Source organism: Brassica napus, chromosome A7, assembly GCF_020379485.1.
Source record: "Brassica napus cultivar Da-Ae chromosome A7, Da-Ae, whole genome shotgun sequence".
Classification (NCBI taxonomy): domain Eukaryota; kingdom Viridiplantae; phylum Streptophyta; class Magnoliopsida; order Brassicales; family Brassicaceae; genus Brassica; species Brassica napus.
In genome coordinates, this window is record NC_063440.1 from 1,261,771 (window position 1) to 1,288,477 (window position 26,707).

At 34.9% G+C, this 26,707-nt stretch overlaps 3 protein-coding genes and 1 long non-coding RNA gene across 9 annotated transcripts; 1 reads left to right on the top strand and 3 right to left on the bottom strand.

Moving 5' to 3' along the window:
- Positions 1-322: 322 nt before the first annotated feature.
- LOC106356134 (GDSL esterase/lipase At2g19010-like) lies at positions 323-5,711 on the bottom strand. 6 transcript variants are annotated; one of them, XR_007315095.1, is made up of 7 exons: positions 3,912-5,711; positions 3,404-3,528; positions 2,889-3,113; positions 2,536-2,782; positions 1,204-2,203; positions 799-921; positions 323-597 (listed from the first exon to the last, which is right to left on the bottom strand). XR_007315095.1 is itself a non-coding variant. In XM_048737194.1 (5 exons), exons 1-5 carry the CDS (start codon positions 4,153-4,155, stop codon positions 1,995-1,997), a joined length of 1,050 nt encoding a protein of 349 aa, XP_048593151.1. In that variant the 5' UTR covers positions 4,156-5,711; the 3' UTR covers positions 323-1,994. The 6 variants fall into 6 exon arrangements, 1 of the variants encoding a protein (XP_048593151.1); XR_007315094.1 differs by having other exon boundaries at positions 323-709; XR_007315091.1 differs by having other exon boundaries at positions 323-921.
- A 300-nt stretch (positions 5,712-6,011) lies between these two features.
- LOC106356135 lies at positions 6,012-6,609 on the bottom strand. Its single transcript, XM_013795955.3, has one exon. It carries the CDS (start codon positions 6,552-6,554, stop codon positions 6,174-6,176), a length of 381 nt encoding a protein of 126 aa, XP_013651409.2. The 5' UTR covers positions 6,555-6,609; the 3' UTR covers positions 6,012-6,173.
- A 6,097-nt stretch (positions 6,610-12,706) lies between these two features.
- Positions 12,707-18,534, bottom strand: LOC106357629 (ATPase 1, plasma membrane-type). The gene is made up of 16 exons (XM_013797302.3): positions 18,331-18,534; positions 16,922-17,041; positions 16,575-16,811; positions 15,698-16,459; positions 15,495-15,617; positions 15,313-15,417; positions 15,080-15,224; positions 14,826-14,990; positions 14,499-14,737; positions 14,374-14,406; positions 14,204-14,285; positions 13,951-14,111; positions 13,667-13,840; positions 13,400-13,582; positions 13,130-13,311; positions 12,707-13,048 (listed from the first exon to the last, which is right to left on the bottom strand). The coding sequence occupies exons 1-16, from the start codon at positions 18,370-18,372 to the stop codon at positions 12,952-12,954; spliced, it is 2,850 nt and encodes a 949-aa protein (XP_013652756.1). The 5' UTR covers positions 18,373-18,534; the 3' UTR covers positions 12,707-12,951.
- A 6,987-nt stretch (positions 18,535-25,521) lies between these two features.
- Positions 25,522-26,420, top strand: LOC125576660. The gene is made up of 2 exons (XR_007315096.1): positions 25,522-25,616; positions 25,782-26,420. It is a non-coding gene; the product is annotated as an uncharacterized LOC125576660 (long non-coding RNA).
- Positions 26,421-26,707: the final 287 nt, after the last annotated feature.

Below are 26,707 nucleotides of genomic sequence, written 5' to 3' on the forward strand. Positions count from 1 at the left end.
TTTTCCACGTGTTAGATTTTGATTGGAGATGCGACTTGCGCTTTAGTATATAAGGGATTTTATTGACCTTTTTATTTTTTTCTGCAAAAGCCAAGTAGGAAGATTGAAAGAAATTTAAAGATTTAGTGAGATTTAAAGTTTCTTTAACTGTAAACGTTCTTTTTAGGCTTTGCTAGCAACTATTATTCAATGAGTATATATAGGCTTCAACTCGAATATGGTTTAAACAAAATAACAGATACGTATATATCTCTTCGTGGTGTTTTAATCTTTGTACAAACATATCACATCTTAGCAGAATTAAAAAGATTAGATTGCAAAGTCGATGCATTGGCCATTTGGCTATGTTAGTTGATTACTTATGATAACTTTCTACAGTGAGCTGTGTTTATTGTTACATTGTCTGGCAACATAATATATTAATGCCTCTTTTCTAATTAACAAAATATAGTTTCTTATAGTGATTTCCCAAGACCAATCAAGAAATCTATTCCAGTTACTCTGTTGCTCTCTTCAAACAAACCATTCTGCCATGGCAAGTTCTTCTTCATGCGGTTAAGTGGAAGAGATAAAGTCAGCCAAAAGGGTGTGTAGAATCTTGAAGCCACATTAATCAGCAAAAAAGTGGCTATTAGTAAGGTGTATGTCTATTCAAGTGGTTCATGGGTTGTATATTGGTATCAGCAAGGCAAATCTTCCTACAATAAGGCTTTTGGTACGATCTTAATTGGTTAGCACACAAGTTAAAGGCGCATAAGACCAAATAATGTGGTTAAGAGCAATTGCAGAAGTCATTACCACAAGCAGACTACATTCTATATCAGGTTAAACCTTTACCACCAGACTTTTAGCGGCCTTGTTCCTCTTAACAATATCATCAAGAGACATATTCAAAGAGTCCGCCATCTTCAGCTATTAAATCTGGAAAATACAATCAAAATTAACAAATCAAACACTAAATTCATTGGACAGATATATAAAATTCAAGCCTCATATATACAAATCAAAATCTGACGGAAATTGACGGAAACTCATCTCAACGAGCTAGATCTACATAGTCTAGTAATCTAAACCCAAAACAGACATAGATTCTCAATCGAAAAATGAAAACGACTTGAATTCAGTCAGACGAATGAACGGATATGAATCAGATGAACAATTAGCAAAAGAAGAATCGGAAATTTGGGAATTCAAAGCTCGTACAAATCAATCGGGGAATTAGGGATTTATAGTTTTTGAGAATTTGGGAAAAAAGCATGTGGTTATCGGCTCAAGGGAGAAAGATATTTAAAAATTAAAATAGGTCGTGGTCAATGGAAACTAAAATAGGTGTAGTTGGGAAAACTGAAATCATAAGTCAGTGGCATGCAAAGTAATTATTTAAGAAAAATCAGGGTTAAGTACAAAATGTCTTCAGTTTTAATAGTTTAGAAGATTATATTTCACAGGTTTTCCAATCTTACTAATTACTATTAATGTCATTTCCTCTATCTCTGGTATTGTTCTGGTAGAAGTTGTTCTGCTCTACATCGCAATTATGACCAGTTTAGCGCTTTCAGGTTATTACTAAACAACTCGTAAGTTCTTGCTTTTCTTGGTCTGTTCGTACTTTGATCCTCTGATCAAAATTTGAACTTAAAAATAGCAAGGACTTTCCCCGATCGAGGTCATCAAACTTTGATATCTCTTCATTTCGTTTATATTTGTCGTTTATATTTGTTGTGAAAAGTGTATAACTCTATATATACACAGATGTCAGAACATCCACTTGTCTGAACTTATTTAAGGATGTTAAAAAGGGTTTTCTTAGATGTTTTGTTGAGTTCTTTTTTCATTCTATATTTTGATATTCAGACGAAGAATGCAGCAGGTGCTGAAGATTTCTGTAAATTGTTACAACCATTTCAAAGTGAAAATTACAATATAATCTAAAATTCGTTACATTTATATAGTAACACATTATTTAGCCAACTACAAAACTAGTGCTACGATTCTTATTGCTTCAAAAGGCTGGCAATGCTGTACGGACTACCTAGAGGTCCATCAAACGAGCTTCTAGCCATCATCATATTAGTGGCTTCGGAGCTATGAATATCATCCCAAAAGACATATTCACTCCGGTTTCCACAAACTGGTTTGTTTGGTGCGCAAAGTTCTTCCCCGGGAGATAATGTACAACAAGCCTTGTGTCTAATCTTAAATCCTACAACATTACGAGATCAAAGTAATTCAAACTTTTAATTTTACATAAAAAATAATAATTTGTTGTTTTTTGGTATCTAAAAAAATTTCCTTTATGATTGAAAACTTTTTTTGGCTATGATTTACACAACACTAACTAAACCAGAGATTTAATCAGCGTGTGGCACTAAGAATGCACTTGTATTGTTAATAAAACCTCCAGTTTGATAAGAATCCTACAAGTTTAACTAGGAAAATATAGCTATATTCTCTAAATCTTAGGCAATGTTATTCATATATATATATATATATCGGATAGAAAATGTAATAAGGCTGGAGTTCAATATAGTTTACCTAAAACTTTGAAAGCTAAGGGATCTCCACCAGAGAAGATATCAACATAGGTGAACTTAGCACCATGGACGTTCTTATTGAAATCTTGTACAAGGTCTTCTAGGTTCTTATTGAAGATTGCCACTGCAGTGTTCACCTCTCTCGCACAACCTTTTCCGCCACCATGGGACCTAATCATCTTTGGTGTGCAACCAATCTTACTGATTGAAAAAAGTGCCACTTTCCGCGCTCCTAAGTGGTGCAAACTCTACAAAAATTACATATATTCACAAATTTACATAGCTGAAATGTAACGGATACTTACCATATAGCTAGGATAAATGCAAATTTATTTAGAAAGTGTTCCACACTACCTTCAAATGAGTATGATAGAGTAAGATGAGAGAATGTGCATATTGATTAGGCTTAAAACGGCGACTCGTGTTGTATGGTTTTGACATGAAGTAGTTGTTGACGTAATCGTTGCTTCCGATGCTGATTGCATAGAGGCATTGTTCCAGTCTATGTAATGGCACATTCACTTTCTTTATCACCTTCTTGTGGTTTAGTATTTGGTTTCTTAGACTTATTCGACCACCCTAACACCGTGAGAGATTAATATTATATATCCATGACATCATTTTTATTCAAAGTTATGCTGGTTTTTCATTTAGAAAAGGGTTCTTGTTTTTTGTTGTTGTTGTTATTGTTGTTGATGTCATATAGTAATTAACTAAAGTATCAACGGATCATATAATTTTGATTGAAAAGTATAATAATAAATATTAATGTGAGATCTGGTTACCATAATTTTTATTTTTCATTTATATATGGGATTGTCATTTTCATTTATATATAAATTTATCATTATCAAGTTCTTACTTCGTACCAAATGTTCACTAGTTTCTTCACGGAGTCCGCCTGCACCAGAAGCATAGTTCATCCCGATGTGAGCGTTTTCTAGTGATGCTCTGGCGAATGGCGGAATGAAATCCTTAAAACCCGAGAGTTCACCTTTTAATAAAAAAGAAGATCATGTTTACATATACAAACAAATATGTATTTATGTGTGTATATATATATATATATCACAAAGAAGGTAACTAGGCATAGGTATAACAACTATTATAAAAAAATAAGCATGTATAAAGAAAAATAAGGATACTATTATAGTTACTAGATGATGACAACAACAACAAAAAGACAAAAAGGAAGCCATTTCTAGTGATATTAGTGTAGATGGTTTGCCAAATAAATGTTAGTTTAAAAAGTAATTATTAACTAACCAAAAACGTTATTTATTCATTTGTTCATGATTTCTTTTTCTAAACTATCAAAAAAATTGTTGAAGAATAGAAATGCTGAGTTACGCAATCTAAGATCATATATAGACTAACCGATAAAATCTGTGATAGTGCGGCCATTGGTGAACCGGCCAGTTGGGCCTTTGGCAAAGTCAATACCATAAGGTAAAAAGTTAACTTTTGCCTTAGTTTGCAAGTTATTGTTGTTGCCACTATCAAAAACTGAATCTCCAAAGATGAAGTAACATGGCACTTGCTGCGCGTAACCCACCGTTGCAGCTGCAAACACGGTAGCAGCAACGACCCAAAATACTTTAGATAATACTTCTTCAACCATATTTTTGAAATATCAAATCACAGAACTGAAAAAGAGAAATATTTATTGAAGAGAAAAATACGACCAGTCTTTCTATATATAGTTATATAAGTGAAACCCGAAGTTGAAGTTTACATGTGAAACTGAGTCTATGAACAATATTGAGGTAATGAGTAAAACAAGGGAAAAATACAACAAAAATTAGGGAGAGTCTTTCGATTTAGTCAATGTGGTTATTGTTGATAGTCGATTATGCTAATGCTACTAATAATGTGTTTTGTAACTATTGTTGTCCATATCATTAGCATAGTACTCATATGTTCCGCAAAATTTAACACATATATCAAATATTTTAAATGTATAATAATGTACATACTTAATAAATCACTAACTGATGATGAGGTAAATTAAAAATGCAGTAGATTTCAGTATAAAAATTAAATAATGAATTCAGATGATTCTTTTTAAGAGCTGGTGAGAAAGGAATGTTTTCATATTCAGATGATATATTCTAGTAACAAAAAAATATAACAACCCAAATAATTCAAAAATGGCAGTGAATGAGGAAGAGTTCACACTGACAAATCATCATTTTTGAATAAATATAAAATTAATATATGTCCAAGTATTAAACATTTAATTCAAAACTATTTTATTCTCATTTGAAAATCAGTGAAAACCGAAAAATAGAACTCAAATTTGATTATGTTTATGTTGCTGACAAAAAAAAAGAACTCAAATTTGATTCAAAAACATCAACCATAGGAAATGACATACGGAAAAAACCTACAAAGATAAAAAAAATCAAACAAATTAAAAATCATAAAGAAACATAGAAAGAATTGATAATCAAAAATAAATATTATTTATAGCATAAACTAAAACATAACTTATATGCATCATGAGGATTCTCACATTTCTACTATTGATGGATTATGTCTCTCGTCAAAGTCTGTTAAGTAAGCAAAGTCGACCTATCCATAAGAAAATGGGGTTGGAGAAAACTAAGCCAGCAAAGGAAAAAAGAAAATACTTTGTCGACTTCATCTTATTAAAAAAAGAGGAAGTTGTTTAAGGAGAACATTCACAAATACAAGAAATAAGGAGGAAGTTGTTTAAGGAGAACATTCACAAATACAAGAAGTTGACAGAGAATTAGGGTATATAAACTCATTGTCTTAAACTTTTTTCTTGAAGAGTTCATCGCCTTAGGTCAATTTTATTATTATTTTTCTTGTAACCAATCTAGATTTCTCTGATAAACGTTTTTCAAGTAACCTACCATTGAATTCATATTTTCATCTCAAACACGCTGGATTCAAATTCAACAATTTCTTGTAAATAAAATAAATAAATAAACTGATAAAAAATAATCTGAAATGTGAAATAAATAATAAAATTGGTTTATATTTTTTGAGATGTATTTTTTTCCATCTCCAAAATGAACATGTATAACTGGTAAAAAAAATTATAAATATAAGTACATGCATCATGCATGGAACCAAAATATAAGAAGGTGTCTTCTTCATTTTAGTTATTTTGATTCTTAACGTTTCTGAGACTTTTTGCTTTTTATTTGACGTTATACTCTGCTTAAAATCAGATAAATGATATTGATAGACGACAAAAATTAAAATGTGTTGTAATTTAAAGTATTAGAGCCATGATGCTGATGTTTTGTTCATCTTTCAATATATAAACTTAGGAAATGAACTCCTATGAATTAAAGTGCCAAATCACCTTGTTCACTTATTTCCTGTTGAATTTGTTCATAGCAAGACTTAGAAGATCTCTACACACAACTTGAGAAACTCAAAATTTTGTTTTATTCATAACTCATAACCATATTATGTACATAGAGAATGATAGAAAGATACTAATCAAAAGTAATATATACAAAGGAGAAACAAACTCTCCAATACAAATGACGTTTTAAGCAGATTCATATACACTTGGTCGTACAGTCAAATGAACACAGATTTATATATATAGAGACTATAAGATAACATAACATAAGCTAGAACATGTATATGTTTCAGTTATGATGAACAAGTGGCGCTACACTTTGTCGTACAGTCAAATGAACATCCTCCGCTCTTGCTAGTGCTTTTATAACCTTCCTTGTTAATGTTGGTTGATTTGTAGCACGTCTCTGGACACTTCAACTTCTTACCTTTACAAGGTCCTTGCATGCTGCATGTATGTACGCCACTCATAAAATTTCCAGTTCCGGGAAACTTAGGAATCCCATGAGTCCCATGATGAAACCCTTGAATCCCGTGAACCTTATTAATCCCATGGAGCCCGGATTTGGAGAAAAAATCGTGGAATTCACTATCCCAGAGTTGACGACTTGCTTGAGATGAAGTGACAAACATGATTAGGAGAAGAAAAGGTAGAAGGATAAATTTTGTAGACATTTTGTTGCTGTTAATCGTGTGTGAATTTTAATTGTTATTGTTGTGAGATTGATGAGGATAATGTTTCGATTTATACAGTTATGCATTAGACTCTAACCAATCGTTTTTTAGACTATTTGATGGAAGCGGCAATGAGAAAATTTAGGCAGGCTACAAATTTTTTGGGAAAGTGTCTAATTTAATTTTCTACGGAGCAGATTGGTGGGAGAAATTTATGCAATTAAGAGCACATCCATTGATTTTCTCAATGAGTTTCTAGTATTTAATAAAGATAGTGAAAGACATGAGAGAGAGAGAGTGTCGAAGAGTTCTAATTTAAGAACTTTTCATCATAATATCTAGAACCCCAAATATATTCAATTGGTAACAAGAAATTAAAACATAATTAGATAAATGTAATATTGATGTAACTAGGGGCATAATATCCGCGCTTGCGCGTGGTCGTCGACTGAGTTTTTAATTTGATCTGATTATTTATCATTTCCTTCAGTTTTTAATTTGATAAGCCACATTTTTATTTTATAAAATTCAGTTTATTATTTTCTATTTTTGTTGGTTTCTTATGTGGTGTGAAAAAACTAAAATCTTAATTTTTGTTTGCATTTATGAATTTTCTTTATATATTTTAACATTTTGTATATGGTGAACTATATTTTTAGTTTTTTACTAAATTTATATTTTAAAGAAAAAACTGATGTTATAATTAGATAGATTGAAAATGTACTAATAAATTGGGCCATGTTCCGTGTTGTTAATGAAGTAAATATAAAAGCTTTCTTCTCTTCGAGCTTTGAGCTGTCCATCTGAGAATTTGTGATCAACACGTCCTTCCTGTTTCAAAATTTGATTTGTCTGGCTAGGAATTTTTCAATTGAGGAAGGTGCTAGTTTTATTGTTATGAATTGCTGACCTTGGTGGTTAGTTGTGACCGAGGTAAGGATTTCTACATGAATTTTATCGTCTTCTTCTAAACCTGCAATAAGTAAAGTTTGGGTGGCTAAATGTTTCAGACAATCTTATCATATATAGTTTTATTTAACAGAGTTGCACAAAAAAAAAATTTTTATTTAACAGAGAAGAGAAGGTGGTGAGACATACCTATATCTCCAGAGTTGCAACCAATGGACCTCCGTGCTACACAATAATTACGTAAGAAAAAGGCTTTTGTACCTTAAAGAAACTGAGATCAAAAAGGGGAAAATAAGATGTCCTTACATCAGACTGCTTGATTTCACACAGGGTGCTGGGCATAGATTGGTTTTGATAGATAAATCACATCCTCGACCTCTAACATTGAATACATGGCCCCTAATGATACGGTGTGGGTTTTGAAATTACCTAAAAAGCATTGGGACCAGTGGCTGCCAAGATTCACATTTAAAGTGGGTCATAAATTAGACTAAAGCCCAATATAAAAAGAAAAAAAAAAGATGAAAAAAGCACCAAAGGAGAGTCGGATCCAGTTAAAGGGATGTCATAAGATGTGTACCCAAACCAAAATTGCTGCAGAATCTTAACATATTTATAACAAAAACACCAGAATATATATTAAACATGTGTCATCTGACCCCCACCCCCCATATCACAACGTGGGTCCGCCTTTGATTGGGACAATTAGAAACAGAAGCATTGTAGTCAAAAAGTAGAAAAGTATCAGACATAACAACATAGTTCTGTCAGAAAAATATAAAAGAACCAAGCATGAAGCCAATTAAACTCGTTGGGCATAAACTGAAATACCAACCTTCAACAACAACAAAATATTACACGAACTGCACACTGCTAAACCCTTAATGCGCAACTTGCAGACCACAAAAAGTCACAAAGACACATACATAATAACATACTTATGAGTTATGTAGGAAAAAATATAAAAGAACTAGACATGCAGACAACTAAACTCGTTCTCATGAACTGAAAGACCAAACATTTATTAAAAATATTACACGAACTGCACATTGGTAAACCCTAAAGGCGCAATTCCCAGACTATTAGATCAAACCAATAAAAAAACAATCACTGATGAAACTTGACCCACCTGAGAATACTGAGAAAGTAGCTTCGCCCATGGAGTCTTAGCTCGCTTCTTCCCCGCCTTCGACTTCTCACCATCCGTCACCACTTCACTTAAATCCACACAAATTCCAGGTTTATTTCGGGTTTGATAATCTGGTTAATGTAGATCCTCTTCGACAGCTTTTTTATAATAATGAGTACGATGATATCTTTAATTCTAAATTCGACAGTTCTAGGGAGCACTTATCCATATTTTTTTTATGAGAGTCCTAAGTTGGAATTGTCGAGGAGTGGAAAGTAAGTGGACTATAAATTATGTGAGGGAGATATGGCATAAACATAAACCATATTTTCTATTCTTATCTGAAACAAAGCAAGAGTTAGAGTTTGCTCAAGACTTTCAATCACATTTTGGATATGATAACCTGGTTACAGTAGACCCAGTTTGGAGGAGTGGTGAATTAGCACTTTTTTACAATAATGAGTATCAGATTAATTAGATTTTGTACTCCAGTAACCGAATAATAGATGTGGAAGTGGCTCTTGGGAAAACAGTTTATTTAACTTTTATATATGGTGACCCAGTCCAAAAATTGAGGGAACAAGTGTAGGAGCGTTTAACTAGATATGGACTCTCACGATCCGTACCTTGGTTTATCATCGACGATTTAAATGAGATCACTGGAAATCATGAAAAGGAGGGAGGATCACTGAGAAGTGTGGATTCATTTATTCCCTTTAATAACATGATAAGAAATAGTGGATTATTGGAGTTTCCGGCTCGGGGAAATAAAATATCATGGCAAGGGAAACGAAGGAAAAGAAAAGGGGCAGTGATGATCAGATGTCGTCTAGATCGCGCTTTAGAAAATGATGAGTGGCACACTTTATTTCGATGCTCTTATATAGGATATTTAGGAATGGTAGCATTTGATCATCGCCCAATAGTGGCCTACTTGGAGGATAAAGTTCCCAGGAGGAAAGGACAATTTCGTTTTGATTAGAGATGGATTGGACAACAGTGTCTTATGGAATCAATCACAATGGGCTGGTCAGCTTATAGTGGAGGAAGGGAAGATGGTATTGTGGCAAAAATTAGCAATTGTCATCAAGAAATAGCTAAATGGCGAAAAATAATCCACTTTATGGAAAGGAAAAATAAATGAGTTACAGAAAGCTCTTGAAGAGGTACAAACAAATAACACTAGACCTCCGGAGGAGATTCTGGAGGTATCTAGGAAGTTACAAAATGCATATAAGGATGAAGAGGATTATTGGCTTCAAAAAGGCAGTAATATATGGTATTCATCTGGGATCTTACACAAAATTCTATCACGCTTTAACCAAGCAAAGACGGGTTCGTAATAGGATAGTCGGACTACATGATGCGGCGGGAAATTAGATTACAGAGGATAATGGTGTGGAAAAAAAGCAGTATACTATTTTGAAGATTTATTTAGTACCACTTCACCATCAGAGTTTGATAGTTTCCTCACAGAGGTAACATCGGGTATCACTCCTCAGATGAATCAACGATTGTTAAGGATAGCAACTGAGGGTGAGGTTAGAGAGGCTTTATTTATGATGCACCCAGAGAAGGCGCCAGGACCGGACGACATGCATGCTCTATTTTTCAACATTCTTGGCATATTATTAAGGAGGATTTGGTAGAAATGGTAAATAATTTTTGGCTTCTGGAGAAATGGATTCAAGGTTAAATATTACTAATATATGTATGATTCCAAAGACGGAAAAGCCTACACGGATGACGGAGCTGAGGCCAATCAGTTTATGTAACGTAGGGTATAAAATCATTTTGACGGTTTTGTGTCAGCGACTGAAATTATGTCTCCCCTCTCTCATTTCAGAAACTCAATCGGCTTTTGTGCCAGGAAGATTGATTTCTAATAATATTCTTATAGCTCAAGAAATGTTTCATGGATTACAGACTAATAAAGCATGTCAAAAGAAAGTATATGGTAATTAAAACAAACATGAGCAAAGCGTATGATAGGGTGGAATGGGATTTTATTAAGGCTTTATTACAAAAGATGGGTTTTGATCTCCATTGGATTAAACTAATGATGGAGTGTATATCATCGGTTAAATATCAGATTTTACTAAATGGTCAACCACGTGGTCTCATTATTCCACATAGGAGTTTACGTCAAGGGGATCTTTTATCTCCTTATTTATTTATTCTGTGTACTGAGGCTTTAATTGCAAATATTAAGAAGGCGGAGAAAGGGAAACAATAAACGGGAATGAAGGTAGCTAGAGCCTGTGGACAATATCTCATTTGCTATTTGCGGACGATAGCCTCTTCTTTTGTAAATCTCAAAGTGAAGAGTGTCAAACCATTCTCAGAATCTTAAAGGAATATGAGGTACTATCAGGTCAACTCATAAATTTTGATAAGTCTTTGATTCAATTTGGACACAAGATTGAGGAATCGGCCAAACAAGAGTTACGAGATATTCTGGATATCTAGAATATTGGAGGAATGAGATCTTACCTAGGTTTACCAGAAAATATTGGGGGCTCCAAGATACAAGTTTTTATCTTTGTGCATGACCGGCTAAATAATAGGTTCAACGGTTGGACTTTTAAGTTTTTCACAAAAGGAAGAAAGAAAATGATTATTAAATTAGTGGTTACGGTATTACCAAATCATGTGATGTCTTGCTATCGTTTACCTAAGGCAACCGCAAAAAAAACTGACGACCGCGGTAGCACAATTCTGGTGGAGTCCAAGGGGAAGCACAAGGGCATGCACTGGAAATCATGGGACAAAGTATGTGTAAATAAGGATGAAGGAGGTTTGGAGTTCAAAGACATCACTGATTTCAATATAGCGATGCTTGGTAAACAATTATGGCGTCTGATAGAGAAGCCAAACACATTATTTGCTCGAGTGTTCAAAGGTCGGTATTACAGGAATGTCTCACCCCTTGAACAGATTCGTTCGTATTCTCCATCATATATGGCTGGAGGAGTATCATCTCTGCTAGATCTCGGGTAAGCAAAGAACTACTCAAACAGGTGGGATCAGGATCATCTATATATGTATGGAACGATCCATGGCTCCCAACCACTCGCCCAAGACCAGCTAATAAAAACCGACACAATTATTACCCAGACCTCACAGTGGATTCTCTCATTGATTCTACTTTACAAACTTGGAATTCACAGGCACTTCGGGCTTTGGTGGACCCATAGGATGTGAAAATTATATAAAGCATACTACTGAGCATAACTCAGATAGTAGATATGGATGGATGGCATTTCACAAACAATGGAAAATATACGGTTAAATCATGATATCAGGTAGAACGGACTTATCCAGACAGAGACAAACCACCATCAATGTTTGGACCCACGGTGGATGTATTGAAGGCGTTCTGTTGGAAAATACGGTACCCACCAAAGATAAAATATTTTCTATAGCAATTGGTGTCGGGGTGTATAGCAGTCAAGAAGAATCTGCAAACGCGGGGGATACTTGGGATATATGTTGTGCACGGTGTGGAGCCGATGAAGAATCGATAAACCATTTATTTTTTTAATGTCTTCCAGCACTTCAGATTTGGGCTCTCTCAAAGATACCATCAAATCCAACTATTTTTCTAACAAACTCTTTCTTCACAAACATGGATCATCTCTTGTGGATAATTTTCCGCAGATGGATGATCAACAGTTTGCATGGATACTATGGCATATCTGAAAAGAAGTTTCTAGATGTAAAATACAAAAGTGGATGGCCTAACACGCAATGTCAGGAAGCAACTTTCTTTTGCTATTCACATGGATCAAGATCTCCCGATTTGGTTCATATAGCAGTATGAGTTTCGATGAAAAAAATAACATGATTGAAGTTCCTATCGGATAAAGAGCAAGTGGTATGAATGATTCGAAGTCATCATCCATATCTTTGCACGTCTCTTGATACATGAAGTCACTCTGAACTTATCCAACCAAACCCACTACAACCCCCCAATGTATGTCACAAGCATCTTGATCTTTGTAAACATCAAAGTATATATCAACGTTTTAACTTTTTTAGTGAAAATAAATAAATATGATTCAACTATTAGACTCAAGATTGAACTGATTAAACAAACATAACAGGAAACAAGAGAGTAAGAAGCTCATATTAAGCCATTAAAACAGGTTGTAGCCGAAGTGACAAACCACAAAGGCAGAAAGCCTTGTTTCTTAAGCTCAGAGTAGAAGTTTAGACGAACAATAGCTAACAATGAAACGAGTTTTTTGGAAGAGTTATGACAATACACAGAGTTCTCTTCCCTCTATTGTGACTTGAGAAAAAAAACGAAGAGTCATGATGGGTTGGTTTTGGTAAAATGTGCAAGTGCAACTGCAACTACACAGTGTAGTGATGCCCAGCTGTGTCAATGTCCAAGCCCTTCAGCTTTGCGACTGATTCAACATGTCCCTTCAGTGTGTGAAGCTCCCTAAGCCTGTCACAACAAAGCATATTCACTAATCAGAATCAAGCAAACTCCAGTTTCTTCCAAGTTTAGATATCAAAGTAGACTTACCTTGCTATCTCGGCCCTTCTCTTAGCTTGCTCGGCGATCTCAGACAGCTCTCTGTAACCTCCTTTCTCTGGGAAGATGTTGACCTCTTCTTTCGGCTGGAGACCGTGAAGTGTCCTCTGAGCTTGTGCCCACTGAGCTTCTCTTTCTCCAATACCGTAATCCTTCTTGGTCGTGAAAGCAGTCTGTTTTAAAGTAACAGCAGAAGCAATTAGCATAAGATTTTACCTTCAGGATGTGAAAAAGCGATCAGAGAGAGTTAGTTCTATGTACCCTGTTGTCGAACAAGCTGGTCCAAGCCTTTCCACTCAAGATGTAGCGAATGGCAAACTTCAAAAGGTCTTGTGGGAAGTATGTAACAATGCTGTAAACCCAAATCACACCAGCCCATCCCCAACCGATACCCTTCACCTTCGCAAACGTCCAATCAGCGTACACTGCAATCAAAGTCGCAACCTGCATATGGGAAGAAGAGTTAGATGAATCTCACTGGGTTTCTTTTCTAGAATTCAGGAAACTATGGGGTTTTGATGTTCTTACAAGTTGTGCAATGACGAAAGCAATCATCAGAAGCGCCCCAGGTCGTTCAACGAACGACCAGCTCCTTGACCTCGTGACGAAAATGAGCGCTTGACTGATGATACTAACTTGAAGGTACACAGCACCCATTAGCTCATCGTTGTTGTCCCTGATTGACCTCACACCAAACTTGTCCTGCATATCAACGATGAATTTTAGTTTCCTAAGGCAATATTTATCTACATAATCCCTCAAGCATCTTTACACAACAAAAAAAAAGAAGAAAATGAGCTGATGAATCTTACGGAGAAAAAGTCGGTCTTGTGAATCGCCCAGAAGAAAACAACACTCATAACGGCTTGGTAACCTCCCAGCACAATTCCGGTGGCGAAAATTTCTTTGAGCTTCCAGCTATCAGGTGTGGGAGATGGCTTGACTCTATCCTTTGAGATTGTCATGATGGTACCTAAAAAATAGCAACAAACAATACCAAAAGATATAAGATAATGCAGATAAAGTATTAGGAGTGTATATAGTAAAGTAAAGCCATTTGCTCACCGTCATTAAGGATGGCAATAATCAGAACCATGAACGCTGAGAAGTCAAATTCCCATATCAGAGCAATAAGCATGAAACCAAACTGCACAAAGTATATCGCAATATAATCAGTACACAAAAGAAAGATCATGGCAATAAGAGATAGATATCTAAATGAAGAGTCTACTTACCACAATACGGATTGTGATTGACACTGCATAAATCTGTCATACGCAAGAAAAAGATATTAGATATTGGTGCAAACGAACACAAATAGTGGGCATAATGAAAGAAAAAAACTAAAGAGAATGCGCACGGTGTAGTTCTTCATTCTCTGGAAGATAGCTCTGCTAGTGAGCACTGCACTGATGATAACACTCAAACCAGGTTCAGTGAGAACAATATCTGAAGCACCACGAGCAGCATCTGTAGCATCGGCCACAGCAATACCAATGTCAGCTTTCTTCAATGCAGGAGCATCGTTGACACCATCACCAGTCATTCCAACAATGTGTTTCCTCTCTTGCAGCTTTTTCACAATTTCATATTTGTGCTCTGTAATAAGAAAGTTAAGAAGCTTGGATCAATATAACAGAGTCTTTTCGAATGAACATATGGTGAGGTTTAAGAAGCAAGTTATAACCTGGAAAGACCCCAGCAAACCCATCAGCCTTCTCGATCAACTCCTCAACAGGAATGGATGCAATGTTGGAGTCCTTGTCAGTACCAAGAAGAGCCGCAGATGGATACATGTTGGTTCCCATTCCAAGCCTGCGACCGGTTTCCTTACCAATAGCAAGTTGGTCACCTGGAAACGTAATTAGAGCGCAAGTTAGGAAAAACATCTACATAGCCATGGATTTCTTGAAATAGAAAATGATGAATAAGTTTAGTTACCGGTGATCATCTTAACGTTAACACCAAGATTCAAAGCCCTGCGAATGGTTTCGGCACTGTCGTGTCTTGGAGGGTCAAAAAGAGGCAATAAACCAACAAATTCCCATGGTCCACCAGGGCTTTCTTTGGTTTTCTCGGGAACCACCTAAGAAGGTATAAGAACAAACATCTGAACATTTGTTTCCATGCAAAAACAGAAGTCTGAAAACATAAGATCACTCGTAAATAAGTACCTGGCGAGCAACTGCCAGTGACCTAAGACCGCGTTCGGCATACTTGTCCATACAACCGAAAACCTTTTTCCGAAGGTCAGGCCTCGCATTGGCAAGGTCGAGGATCTGTGTGGGAAATTGAATTAGTAGACCGAATGAAGGAATAAAGTAACATTTGCAGAGGAAAGTTGAAAATTCATTACCTGCTCGGGAGCACCTTTGCTGACTCTGTGCCAGTTACCATCCGAGTCGATGTAAGTCAAAGCAGTTCTCTTGTCAACAGGGTTGAATGGAAGGAAGTGAACCTCCCTGATTCCAGCTCGTGCCTACGAAAATCCAAGTGAAACATAAGAAATTGTTTGGATCCTAAACTACAGAAGTAATTCAAACCGAGAAAGAGTTATACCTCTTTTGGATCCGCAAGCATTCCAACCATGGCTGCATCAATAGCATCCTGGTTCTCAATCCTAGAAGCCATGGCTGCAAATAATAGGACTTGGTCTTTCTCCACGCCCTTGCAGAAAACCTCAACCAAGTTCTTGTCCACGCTCAATTTATTGAGGGTCAGTGTTCCCGTTTTGTCACTGCAAAGAACATCCATTCCTGCCATTTCCTCTATGGCAGTCATACGTTTGGTGATGGCACCTTGCTGAGACAACCTGTGAGACCCGATAGCCATAGTCACGGACAACACCGTTGGCATAGCAATGGGGATACCACCGATCAAGAGGACCAACAGATTGTCAATTCCATCTCTGTACTTCCGTCTTTGAATAGGGTACATGACGATTATTTCAATCACGATACCAATAGCAATAGAACAGATACAGAAGTTTCCAATGGATGTAAGAACTTTCTGGAAGTGACCAACTTGGTTAGTGCTGTCCACAAGGTGAGCAGCTTTACCGAAGAAGGTGTGAACTCCAGTAGCTATAACAACCGCTTCAATTTCTCCTTGTTTACAAGTTGAGCCAGAGAAAACTTCTTGACCCGGGTGCTTGGTCACGGGAAGGGACTCTCCAGTTAGAGCAGACTGGTCAACCTTTAAAGGATCACCTTCGAGAAGACGGGCATCAGCTGGGATGATGTCTCCGAGTTTAATGCTAACAATATCTCCTGGGACAAGAATAGCTGCTTCTTGTTCACTCCATTTTCCATCCCTGAGCACCTGAGAAACAGAAACATCACAACAACAAAAGAAAACAAACAAACAGGTTAAGCTCGAGAAAAGATTTGAAACGTCATGTAGACTAACAACGTCACAGCATTATGCAACACAATACCTTGGTTTTAGGAGCAAGACCAGCCATGAGAGCAGCTGCAGCATTTCCGGCATTGTTTTCTTCAATGAAACTGATTGTGGAGTTGATAACAAGCAGACAGATGATACCAACGAAATCTTGCCAATCCGGAGGTCTGCCATCACCATTGGCCAAAGCAATGGCCATGATAGCCGCAGCTTCCATAACCCATGAAAGCGGATTCCACATGAACCCCAGAAACTTCAGAATCTTGCTTTCCTGTTTATTTTAAAAATGAAACGATCAAACCTCGTAACTACTCAAACATTCACAAAGGCAAAAGCTTTTTAATATCAGGAAACAACAATGGGTTTAAGTCAAACTCAAACCTTCTTCTCTTCGAGCTTGTTGGGGCCAAATAGCTGAATCCTTTCCTCCCCTTCCTGCGTCGTCAACCCTTCCCTTGTACATTTTAGCTGCTGGAAAACTTCCTCAATTGGAATTTTTTCCTGAGAATCCAACCAAAGTTTCAATCAGTAATTCATTCATACAAAGGATCGGTGTATAACATCTTCAAACAAAAAAAAAGAAGAAAAAAGATCAAAACTTTTATACAGTTTCATACAAATCTCAAAACGATCTAACTCGGCGACTCAAGAAAAGTGGCGTTGACTCAAGTTACTGACAATGGAAGGTAAAAAGAATCTTGCAGTGGAGGAGGCTGGGGACCACCACCACCATCACTAGTACTACTATCAAAGCACGTGTAAGAGACGTGTAAAACACGCGCAGGGTGATTCCCTCCATGAAAGGTGCCTACTTTCCGGCGTGAAAGCCAAGGTCCGGTTAAGGGTATTTCGGTCAAGTTCATAGAAAACGAGAAGAAAAGAAAATTGATTTTTTACTATACACGAGGCTATTTACAAGTTTGCGTGCGTTGAATAATAGTGTTATGCTAAAAGACAGAGACTATATAATAAAAACAAAGTACTACGGAAAGGTACATCAAATCCTAAAACTCTTACGAACCAAAACAAACAGATTAATATTCCTTTTATAATTAAAAACTAATTTGCATTTTTATGGGTGGAAGATAGAATATTAAGAGCAGCTTTTACAGCAAAGACGTTATCTTAAAAAGAGATTTTCAGAAAGAAAAAAAAAAGTAGAAAGAATAAAACAAAAAAAAAATTATTTCACAAGCAAAATCAATATTTTTTCTCTTTTAAAATCAACTTTCTGGTGTATGTTTCCCTTTTGAATTAATATATGAAAAGACTTTAGCTTAACTCCACCCATAAAAGAAACTTTATTTTTGTTCTTCATTATCTTTTTTTAATTTCAGTGTTTCACATGTGTGGGTAGATCTGCTTTTTCATGATGAACAGTATTTCGAACTGTTTTCGGTTAATACCCTAAAAAGCTTTAAAGGTGTTTCTGTAATTATCGCTCCAATAAAGTCCATATATTTTCTGATTTTTTTTTCTTAAAAAATAATTAATTTGGAAAGAAAAAAAATTAAGAAAATCAGTTCATAACTTGGATACATGAAAATAGCGATTGAAAGTATTTGAAGTAACATCTGAGATTTTAAGAATCGGATCCAAAGAATAAGAATCGTCTGAGAAAACGATATCACTGAAATAGAAATTTTAACCGAAACACGAGAAACAATCATGCAAACGAAACAAGATCTATTCTCAGTCAAGCATATCATCGAACACTTTGCGTGCATGATAAATCACAAACAGTGCTCAAACGATTAAGCTAGAAAGAAAGATAGAGATGAAGTAGATACCAGATCAACAGTCTCGTTCTTGATATCCTCGAGACCTGACATCTTTCTCACCCACAGATATCCAAAACGGCGTCTCTCTCTGTCGTTTCACCACTCGATCACACACACCAGAGAGAGAGAGAGAGAGATATGTTGTAGGTGAAGAAGACGAGCTTATGTTGCAAAGCAGAAACGTCTCTTCCTTTTAAACCACTCGAAACGACGGACTCCTCCCCCGTTTTGGCCTCATGTGGGTCCCGTACCAGACGCTCTAATTTACACCCTTTTATTTTATTTCTTTTTTTTCTGCGCTCTTTCCACCGTTGATTACGATTCGGTGTTCATCAACGGTTGTTGGTTTTTTAAGTTTTTGACTTTTAAATATCTGGCTTATATAATTAGAGTCAGGTATTATATACTTCTGTGTTTTGTGGTTAAGATCTAACACATTACAAAAACTGATTTATTGTTCTGATTTTGGAACCTCTCGAAAAGGTGAGCTACACTGTCTTCTAAAAAAAGTAACTTTGAAAGCGAAGCTGTAAAATTAATTAAAGAGAAATCTCATAATTAACGTACTACGAACAGTAAAATGATAATATGCCAAATTTAAAATTATAACAACAAAACGAGTTTAAATATTTTAGATTTCGTTTTTCTTTTTTTGACCATGGAGTTTAGATCCTTCGATTAGTACATTCCCTTACAGCGAGATCCAGATTATATAGCCTAACCTATGATTTTTAATATTCTCTTACATTTTCGGCAATTTAAAAGTATAACCATTAGGCTAATTTATCGTCGGTTATAATGTTAGATCTAGTTTTTTTCTGTATATAGTTACATAACAGAATTGTGTGTTTTGTTATGTACATAATCACAATTACATATATAGATTTATCATCAAAAACACTATGTAGCATTTAATTGAATGTATTATATACTAGTAATATAAAATAATATAATATATAAGATGTGTGTGTGTGACATGATTCGAGAATTCGTTTAAATTTTTGAATAGTTGTCACCAGCGGTTTGTTTTTATAATTATAAAGGAGATTTTTGATGATATAAATAATTTATTTATTATTACCAAAAAAATCCAGACATTTCGACATAGATCAGTTAAATTTGTTCCCTCTTCTCTTTGATATTTAGATACAAAGATAAAATTTAGAATGTAATACATATATATGTTAGATTTGTTCATTTGTATTTTTCATGATACTATTTTTAATTAAAGAATGTTAGTTTCGATTTGTGTTCCACATATATTTATATCAGTGTCATATTATAAAATGATATTTTTAAAAATAAAAAATTAGGTATGCAGATGGATTAAATCTCAGAGAATGTGGACAGTATGGGTTGAAAATAAAATACTTAGAAGACCTTGGTCTAGGCTATGTTTATTAAGAATTTTTAAATTCACAAAATGTGATTTGCAGTCTTATATAATCATAGTTTCATGATTACGGCTTTAAAGGATTGTAACGAAGCAATGGCTCTTCAAATGTGCCTTATGGCAAGGTCAGCAATTGCTGGAACGATTCACATGTTGTGAATATTATTTTACTTTTAGTTTAACGAAAATTGTTTTAGGTTTATTTATTGATCAACATCACTAAGGTGGTATTGACTTTTAATCAAGCTGGGTCCCCCAATAATGCACCTTCCTTACGCAATTTTTATTTATATTATCGTGAATACGTTTTTTCTTACTAAATCTTCTCCCCTTTTCACAATTCGAACCTCTGCCCTTACAGTCACTAAATTCTCTAGTAAAACTACTGATTACATTTACGGGTACTTAACTTTGGTTTGATATTAATGATGCAGACACGGAAGCACGGACGAGCAAGTGGACGTAAAGGTTGGTCGGTGATCAGGTGTGGTCAGGTGGTCGAGTGAGCAATGGTCAGTGCGATGGGAATGATGGTCGAAATGAAAAGGCCGAAGGCAAATGAGCTATGGTCAAGAGGAATGAGATTGAGATTGCTGGCCATGTGGTACTCTCAGTTTGATCAGAGTATGGTTGAAGTGGACGATGGTGGAACGAAGTTTGTTAATTGTGTTACTCTCCCAAGCTTGGCCGATGGATGGAATGGAATGATGGTGAAACGAGGACGACACATAATTCTATGAATAGGAACTTTGATTAGTTGGCTTACTCTCAAGGATTGATTCTCATAAACGCTCAATATATTTATTTATTTGATAAGGCAAAAAGTTTTTCATTATTGATTTCTTGGTAAAAATACAAGACTGCTTGTATGGGACTTATATACATCGTCCAATGCAGTTTTCCTTTCTAGTGGTCGTGGAACAAATGGAACGCAAAGACTCGATTCTAGAACTTAAAACGAGGCTAAACAAGTGTTTTTTATTTGACTTAAGCTTAAAAAAAGAAACAACGTAAACAAAAAAGGTAAATTAGTTAGTCAGGTAAATCAAAGTATTTTAAATGCTTATATACCTTTTCTTTTATTTAGGGAATGTTAACTAGGTGTTTGGTGGAGCCAAGCATGAACCGACATGTTGAAGTGTGGCGTTTTGGTCTTGGATCAAGGTGCACCATTTCACTTAAGTGGGAGAATGATACATATGCAAAATCCATCTTCCTTTTGATTGTTGGCTTAATAGATGCTTAGACCTCCTTGTGTATTATATGGTCGATCCTTGTTCAAGTTGGTTTGGCCGGTTTGATTGTCATCTTTCGATTAGTTCATGAAGACTTGGAAAGCTTGGTTAAATCTTTCTCTTAAGACCCAACTACCTGACTGGTGGTCGACCTTGTCAAACAATTAAAATATCAGATTCTATGTCCTCATGAATTAATTAAGGTTATGAAATTTTTTTGACTAATCCATGAGACTGAACGATATTTAGGGTTGGTCTTGAGATAAATCTCATCAAACAAAAACTTTAGACGCCGGATATTATAAAAAAAATTGAGGCGTCAGTTATAGAAAATTTATTTGCTATAGTGGTTTAAGGACTTTAAAATCTTCTACAGGTGTTGAAACTGATTCCACTAAGGAGCAGCTCTTTCATACATTTACGACGTTGTGTCTGCAGTACATCATTACCACTCAGAGAGTTTTGGGTTGCTTCGGGTTTTATTTTCTGACAACAAAAGTTATACTATACTACTGGGTTACATTGGTTAGATACCAATGTCCTCATGCTTGGAAATCCAAGTGGTTTTACGGTTTTACTTGCCAAAAGGCTATTGGCAGGTTAGTCCTTTTCTCTTTATATATTAACCATCTAATGATCATGAGAAATGACAATTATTATTTGATAATTAATGTTTTGAAAAATTATTATTTTCCGGATAAAAATGTCAATAAGATAGCATGGGCGATCGGTTGGGCCCAAGTTAGCCCCAGTGTGTTGGGGCTTAATGTTTGGACTGGATAGTAATTATGGCCCATGTTGGGTGATCGGTTGGGCCTGGATGTATGGCCCACTTTGGGTGGACGGTTGGGCTGATGGCCCATGTTTATTGATTGTCTTTTTGTATGCTCTTTTGGGCTTTATGTTGTTTTGGATTGGGTTTTTGCCCTTAATATAATATTAATAGATGGAAAAAAAAAAGCGTGGGAGATGAGCTAGCAACCACGCTTGTGATTTTCATCATTTTTCTTTGAAGTGATAACAAACAAACGAAAAATAAACTATTGTATTTTGGATTCTAAATACATGTGAAACAACACGATTATATTCATTTTAGGTAATATAGTGGATTTTCAAATTTGAAATATGAATCGAAACTATTAAATACCTCTCTGAAACTGATCTTAAATAATATTTTCGTGAATTATTTTGATGTTTTAAAAGTTATGTATAAAATAAGAAACTATTTTCTTTAATTGAATTTATCAAAATTATTATCTACGCCAATTTGGCAATTTTCTGTGTATTGTACGGTCTATTCTATCGCCTCCGTCAAATTCGAGCTAAGAAAAAGTTAATTGCTTGTTCCCTTGTTCTTTATTGTGTTCTTTTGTTGCTACTTCTTATAATGTTTATGAATTCTTCAAACAGCCATCTGGATCAAGAATTTCAAATTCGTATTACAAATAGTTTTTATTCCAGTTTTTGAGTTTGTTATATAATTTTGAATTATATGCTTTCAATTTTGAACATTTTTATACTTTTTTAAAAAAATAAATTTTATATTTTCTTTTTGAAACTATTTTTTAATATTTTAAAATCATTAATATTTGTAAGTGTAATTATTCATATTTATATTAAAAATAATATTTTTTAAAATAATTATATATACAAAATTGTAAACATATATAAATGTAATGAATTATAGTGTTGGACATATAATTTGGATTTAAGGTGCAATAGTTGGTAAGAATAGTTATTTTGTTTTATAGTTTTTATCACAAAGATTTTGAAAAATCACATGGATACATATGATATTTTGAAAATTGAGTATTATGAGTAAAAATGAATGGAATTCATCTCCCAATAACACTAGATTTAGTTAGAACTAGAGAATCAATAACAACTAAACTTTTTGAATAACAAAAGATTTGAATGAATTTTGAAAATTCTTAAGGGGGGAGGGGGGAGGGTTATTGGGAGATGAATTTGTGTAGAGTTTGAATTTAAGAATCCATTGTTATTGGTTCATGGATTTCAAAAACCTTAGTAGAATCCATTATTATTGGTTTAAGAATTTTCAAAATTCATTCAAATCTCTTGTTATTCAAAACGTTTAGTTATTATTAATTCTCTAATTCTAACTAAATCTAGTGTTATTGGGAGATGAATTATATTCATCTTTACTCATAAGACTCAACTCTCAAAATATCATATGTATCCATGTGATTTTCAAAATCCTTGTGATAAATATACTAGAAAACAAAATAATTATTCTTACCAAATATCTATTGCACCTTAAATCCAAATTACATGAAAATTTATATCAATCTAAAAAAGTTATGATCAAATTTCATAAGTCAATGTATATAAATTTTCACAATCCACATAATTTTTTTAAATGTATCAACTCTCAAAATTCACAACTCTACACAAATTCATCTCCCAATAACTAATAAGAATGAATTGTAACAAAAATTTTGAAATTCAGAAACCAATAACATTGGAATTTCCCCATCCCCCCCCCCCCCCCCCCCCCCCCCCCCCCCCCCCCCCCCCCCCCCCCCCCTCCCCCCCAATCTTATTTTACTGTTAGTGTTACAGAATCTAACGACCGTTACAGTTGATAACTTAATGCAAAACAAGCGTCAATTTTCATTGATTCTCGTGCTAGGGTTTTAAATGCCATTTCGGAAGTGTTAGTGTGGGGACGTGACGTCTGAAATTTAACGGGACCGTTACTACTACTAAATAACTAAGCTTTTAAGGATCTGTCATTTACGTAGGTGACAGACAGATACATCCAATTATACCTCGCCACCTGCACGTTCCACTTCTAAAAATCACAGACGTGAAGAGAAAGAAGAAAAGCTCTGTGGATCCGTGGTACTCCTACAGCTTCTGTGATTTTTAAGATAACAAATCTAAATCCACTGAATCTCGTGAAGTGTGATGTCTGATGGGACGCCACTTGAGACAAACTACTTTATTTTTCCAATTAATAAAAATAAAACTGGCACAAAATCAGTTAAAAATAAGATGGTTATCAACTTAAGTATTAGTACTAAAAAGTTAATGTACACAATAATTTAACTGTTAACACTTTTATAATTAACCAACGGTCATGTTCTAAATAATACAACCAAAAACATATCAAGTATGAAACTAATTAATTACTTGGGACAAAGCTAGTTTTGTGCGAAAAGAAAATTGTTACAAACTTTCGTTGACTTTAGTTTATTTTGTGGGGGAACCATATTTAAAGACAAGTTAACATAAAATCAGAGCACATTTGATAGTATATATATAATATATATAACATACGTGTATGTAAAGGTTGGCCTAGGAGAGAAAGATGGGGCAAAATAGAACTAAGTCTAAGTCGAAGATGGGTCATTGAGATTTTTTTACAGATTTCTTTATATGGGTCATTGAGATGAAAGGCATAATTTAGACTTTGAATATTAGAAAAAAAATCTAAGCTCTTTTGTCCCATCTCTTGGCTTCATGAAAGAGATCGACCACATAACGTATGATATGTGTAGCCTTAATCTTCTCCACATGTATATGCAACCCAAACACTAACCAACATATAAGATATATATATATATATATATATATAATTGTAGAACAATAAGATCCAATAATAGGATGACATGTGCACCAAACTGTATATATGTATTTATCCAGCGCAACTTACTCAAGCTAATATTTCGTGAGTGTTTATTATTTATAATTCATGTTTGAAAAACTATAACAAGATATTATAAAGTCCAAGTTCAATGGATTGACAATGATAAATTGTATACTCTAAGAAAAACATAATAATCAGAAACTTTTATAAACTCCAACCGCTCTCCATAATTTGTTTGTGAAATTTGTGAATTAATCCTAACTACCATATGTTTTGTTCATCTGTTTTTATTATTGTTTACAACTTCATACATGCATTAACGAGTTACGTTTAAACTCATGTTATAATATGGGAAATTCATCAATAAACAATAAATCCCGATCAATATTAGACTATATACAAGCAGGCCCGTCTGAGCTGTTAGTAGGGCCCTGTGCCAAAAAAAAATTTGGGGCCTTTTTAAAGAGAAGGAAAGAAATTTAGGGCCCTTTTTCTTAAAAAAAAAAAACATTTAAAAAATTTTCGGGCCCTAATCTAGACTATAAAAATTCAAAAAGTGTAATGGGCCCTGTGCAAATGTGCTCCCAGCACATGCACAGGGCCGGGCCTGTATACAAGTATTGATCACCTGTTTTTCAATTCTAGAAATTACTTCTAAATCTTTTGTGCTATCTAAGGTTTATATGTTTCAGACACATCTATATCTATATATATAAAGAAGAGATTGTTTCTCTCCTGTAAGGACACGTAGGATGACAGGGTGGAAATAGAAGCTCTATGGTGTAGACACGTCGGATCCGCACCGTTTCATTAAACCTTCGTAGTGGGCTTCTTCTGCGGCCCATCAACCACAAGCATATACAGAACCCTAATCAATCGATACGTTCTCCTTCGTGTTCTTCATGCGTCAAGGAGCTGACACGTGTCAAGTGATACGCCCCATTTCATTTTTTTTCTTTTTCGGTCCAATGACATTTTCTCTATCTCTCACACCGTTGACTTCACACATCCTCTGCAAATCCCATGGAAACGCTTCCTTTCAACTTCACACCATGTAATTACTTTTCTCAATTATGGCCTTTTCTAATTAATTTTGATTCTTCACCTCCTATGTTATTCAGATTTTCTGATCCTATAAATAGATACGAAGACAATAACAATTCCCATTGCTTCATCCATTAAATTGTTTTTTTTTTACCTTAATTCCCATCTGCTGCAGGCGATAGAAATGAAGTGGTGTGCTCGAATCGAGAATAGCAGTAGAGAAGAATCAGAAAGCCAGTGGAGATGCAGAGAAATCCACCATTTTCATTATTGCGGCAAAGATTCACCGGAGATATAACCGTGGAATCCTCAAGGTCTCCATTTGTGACTCTCTTAGGTTTTCTTTGAGATAGATGAATCACCGGATAACCATGGATTCTGGCCAGAAGCTTGATGTGATTCATTCTCGGTGCATATGAAGTATAAACGGCAACGAAGCAAAGAGATATGAGCATCAGGGGATTCAAGGGTGAGATGGGTTTCAATTAGTGAAGGGAACAGCCAGAGGATGAGACATGGGCCATAATCATTCCGGAGATAAACGTCTTGCCGTGGTGGAGCGTTAACGTATAGATCTGAAGGAGAGGCCAAGCAAAGCTTTTCTTTAGTCGATAGAATCAAAGTCTATTGTCTTGGTATATGAGGGGAATCAGTAGACCAGATATGGGCCTTTGTCATTACAGTGAAGAATATAGTAAAACAATTGGGTTGGTAATAGGTTGAGCCATGTTTTAACAAGAATGTAAAAAATTGGAGAATTATATCGGTTTCTCATTACAAACATTTGATTTATTTGGATTTACATATGATCTGTAATGTTTTTTTTTATCAAGAATTGAAGTTGACTACAACAAGAAACAACGGCAACTGGTAAGTGACCAAAAAAATGAACCGATTAGATTTTTTCAATTTATATTTTTATTTGCGTAAGTTTAATGAAACTAAAAAAAACAATATTTTCATACCTTTTTATTTGTAATATGTCATACCTTTTTCTTATGATAATTTTATGTTTTCTTATTTTCATTTATAAAACAAACAAATCTAACATTTTAAAATAACTAACGACTGGATGCAAACCTCTTTGAATGTGAATGTAAA

Bases quoted from the DNA above. Each gene is read 5' to 3' on its own strand.
- LOC106356134 (XM_048737194.1), bottom strand. From the start codon at position 4,155: ATGGTTGAAGAAGTATTATCTAAAGTATTTTGGGTCGTTGCTGCTACC. The intron at 3,529-3,911 runs GTTAGTCTATAT...TTTTATTAAAAG, and splicing joins CACTATCACAGATTTTATCG to GTGAACTCTCGGGTTTTAAG. The intron at 3,114-3,403 runs GTACGAAGTAAG...TCACGGTGTTAG, and splicing joins AAGAAACTAGTGAACATTTG to GGTGGTCGAATAAGTCTAAG.
- LOC106356135 (XM_013795955.3), bottom strand. From the start codon at position 6,554: ATGTCTACAAAATTTATCCTTCTACCTTTTCTTCTCCTAATCATGTTT.
- LOC106357629 (XM_013797302.3), bottom strand. From the start codon at position 18,372: ATGTCAGGTCTCGAGGATATCAAGAACGAGACTGTTGATCTG. The intron at 16,812-16,921 runs GTTTGAGTTTGA...TAAAATAAACAG, and splicing joins ACAAGCTCGAAGAGAAGAAG to GAAAGCAAGATTCTGAAGTT. The intron at 15,618-15,697 runs GTATAACTCTTT...GGATTTTCGTAG, and splicing joins TGCTTGCGGATCCAAAAGAG to GCACGAGCTGGAATCAGGGA.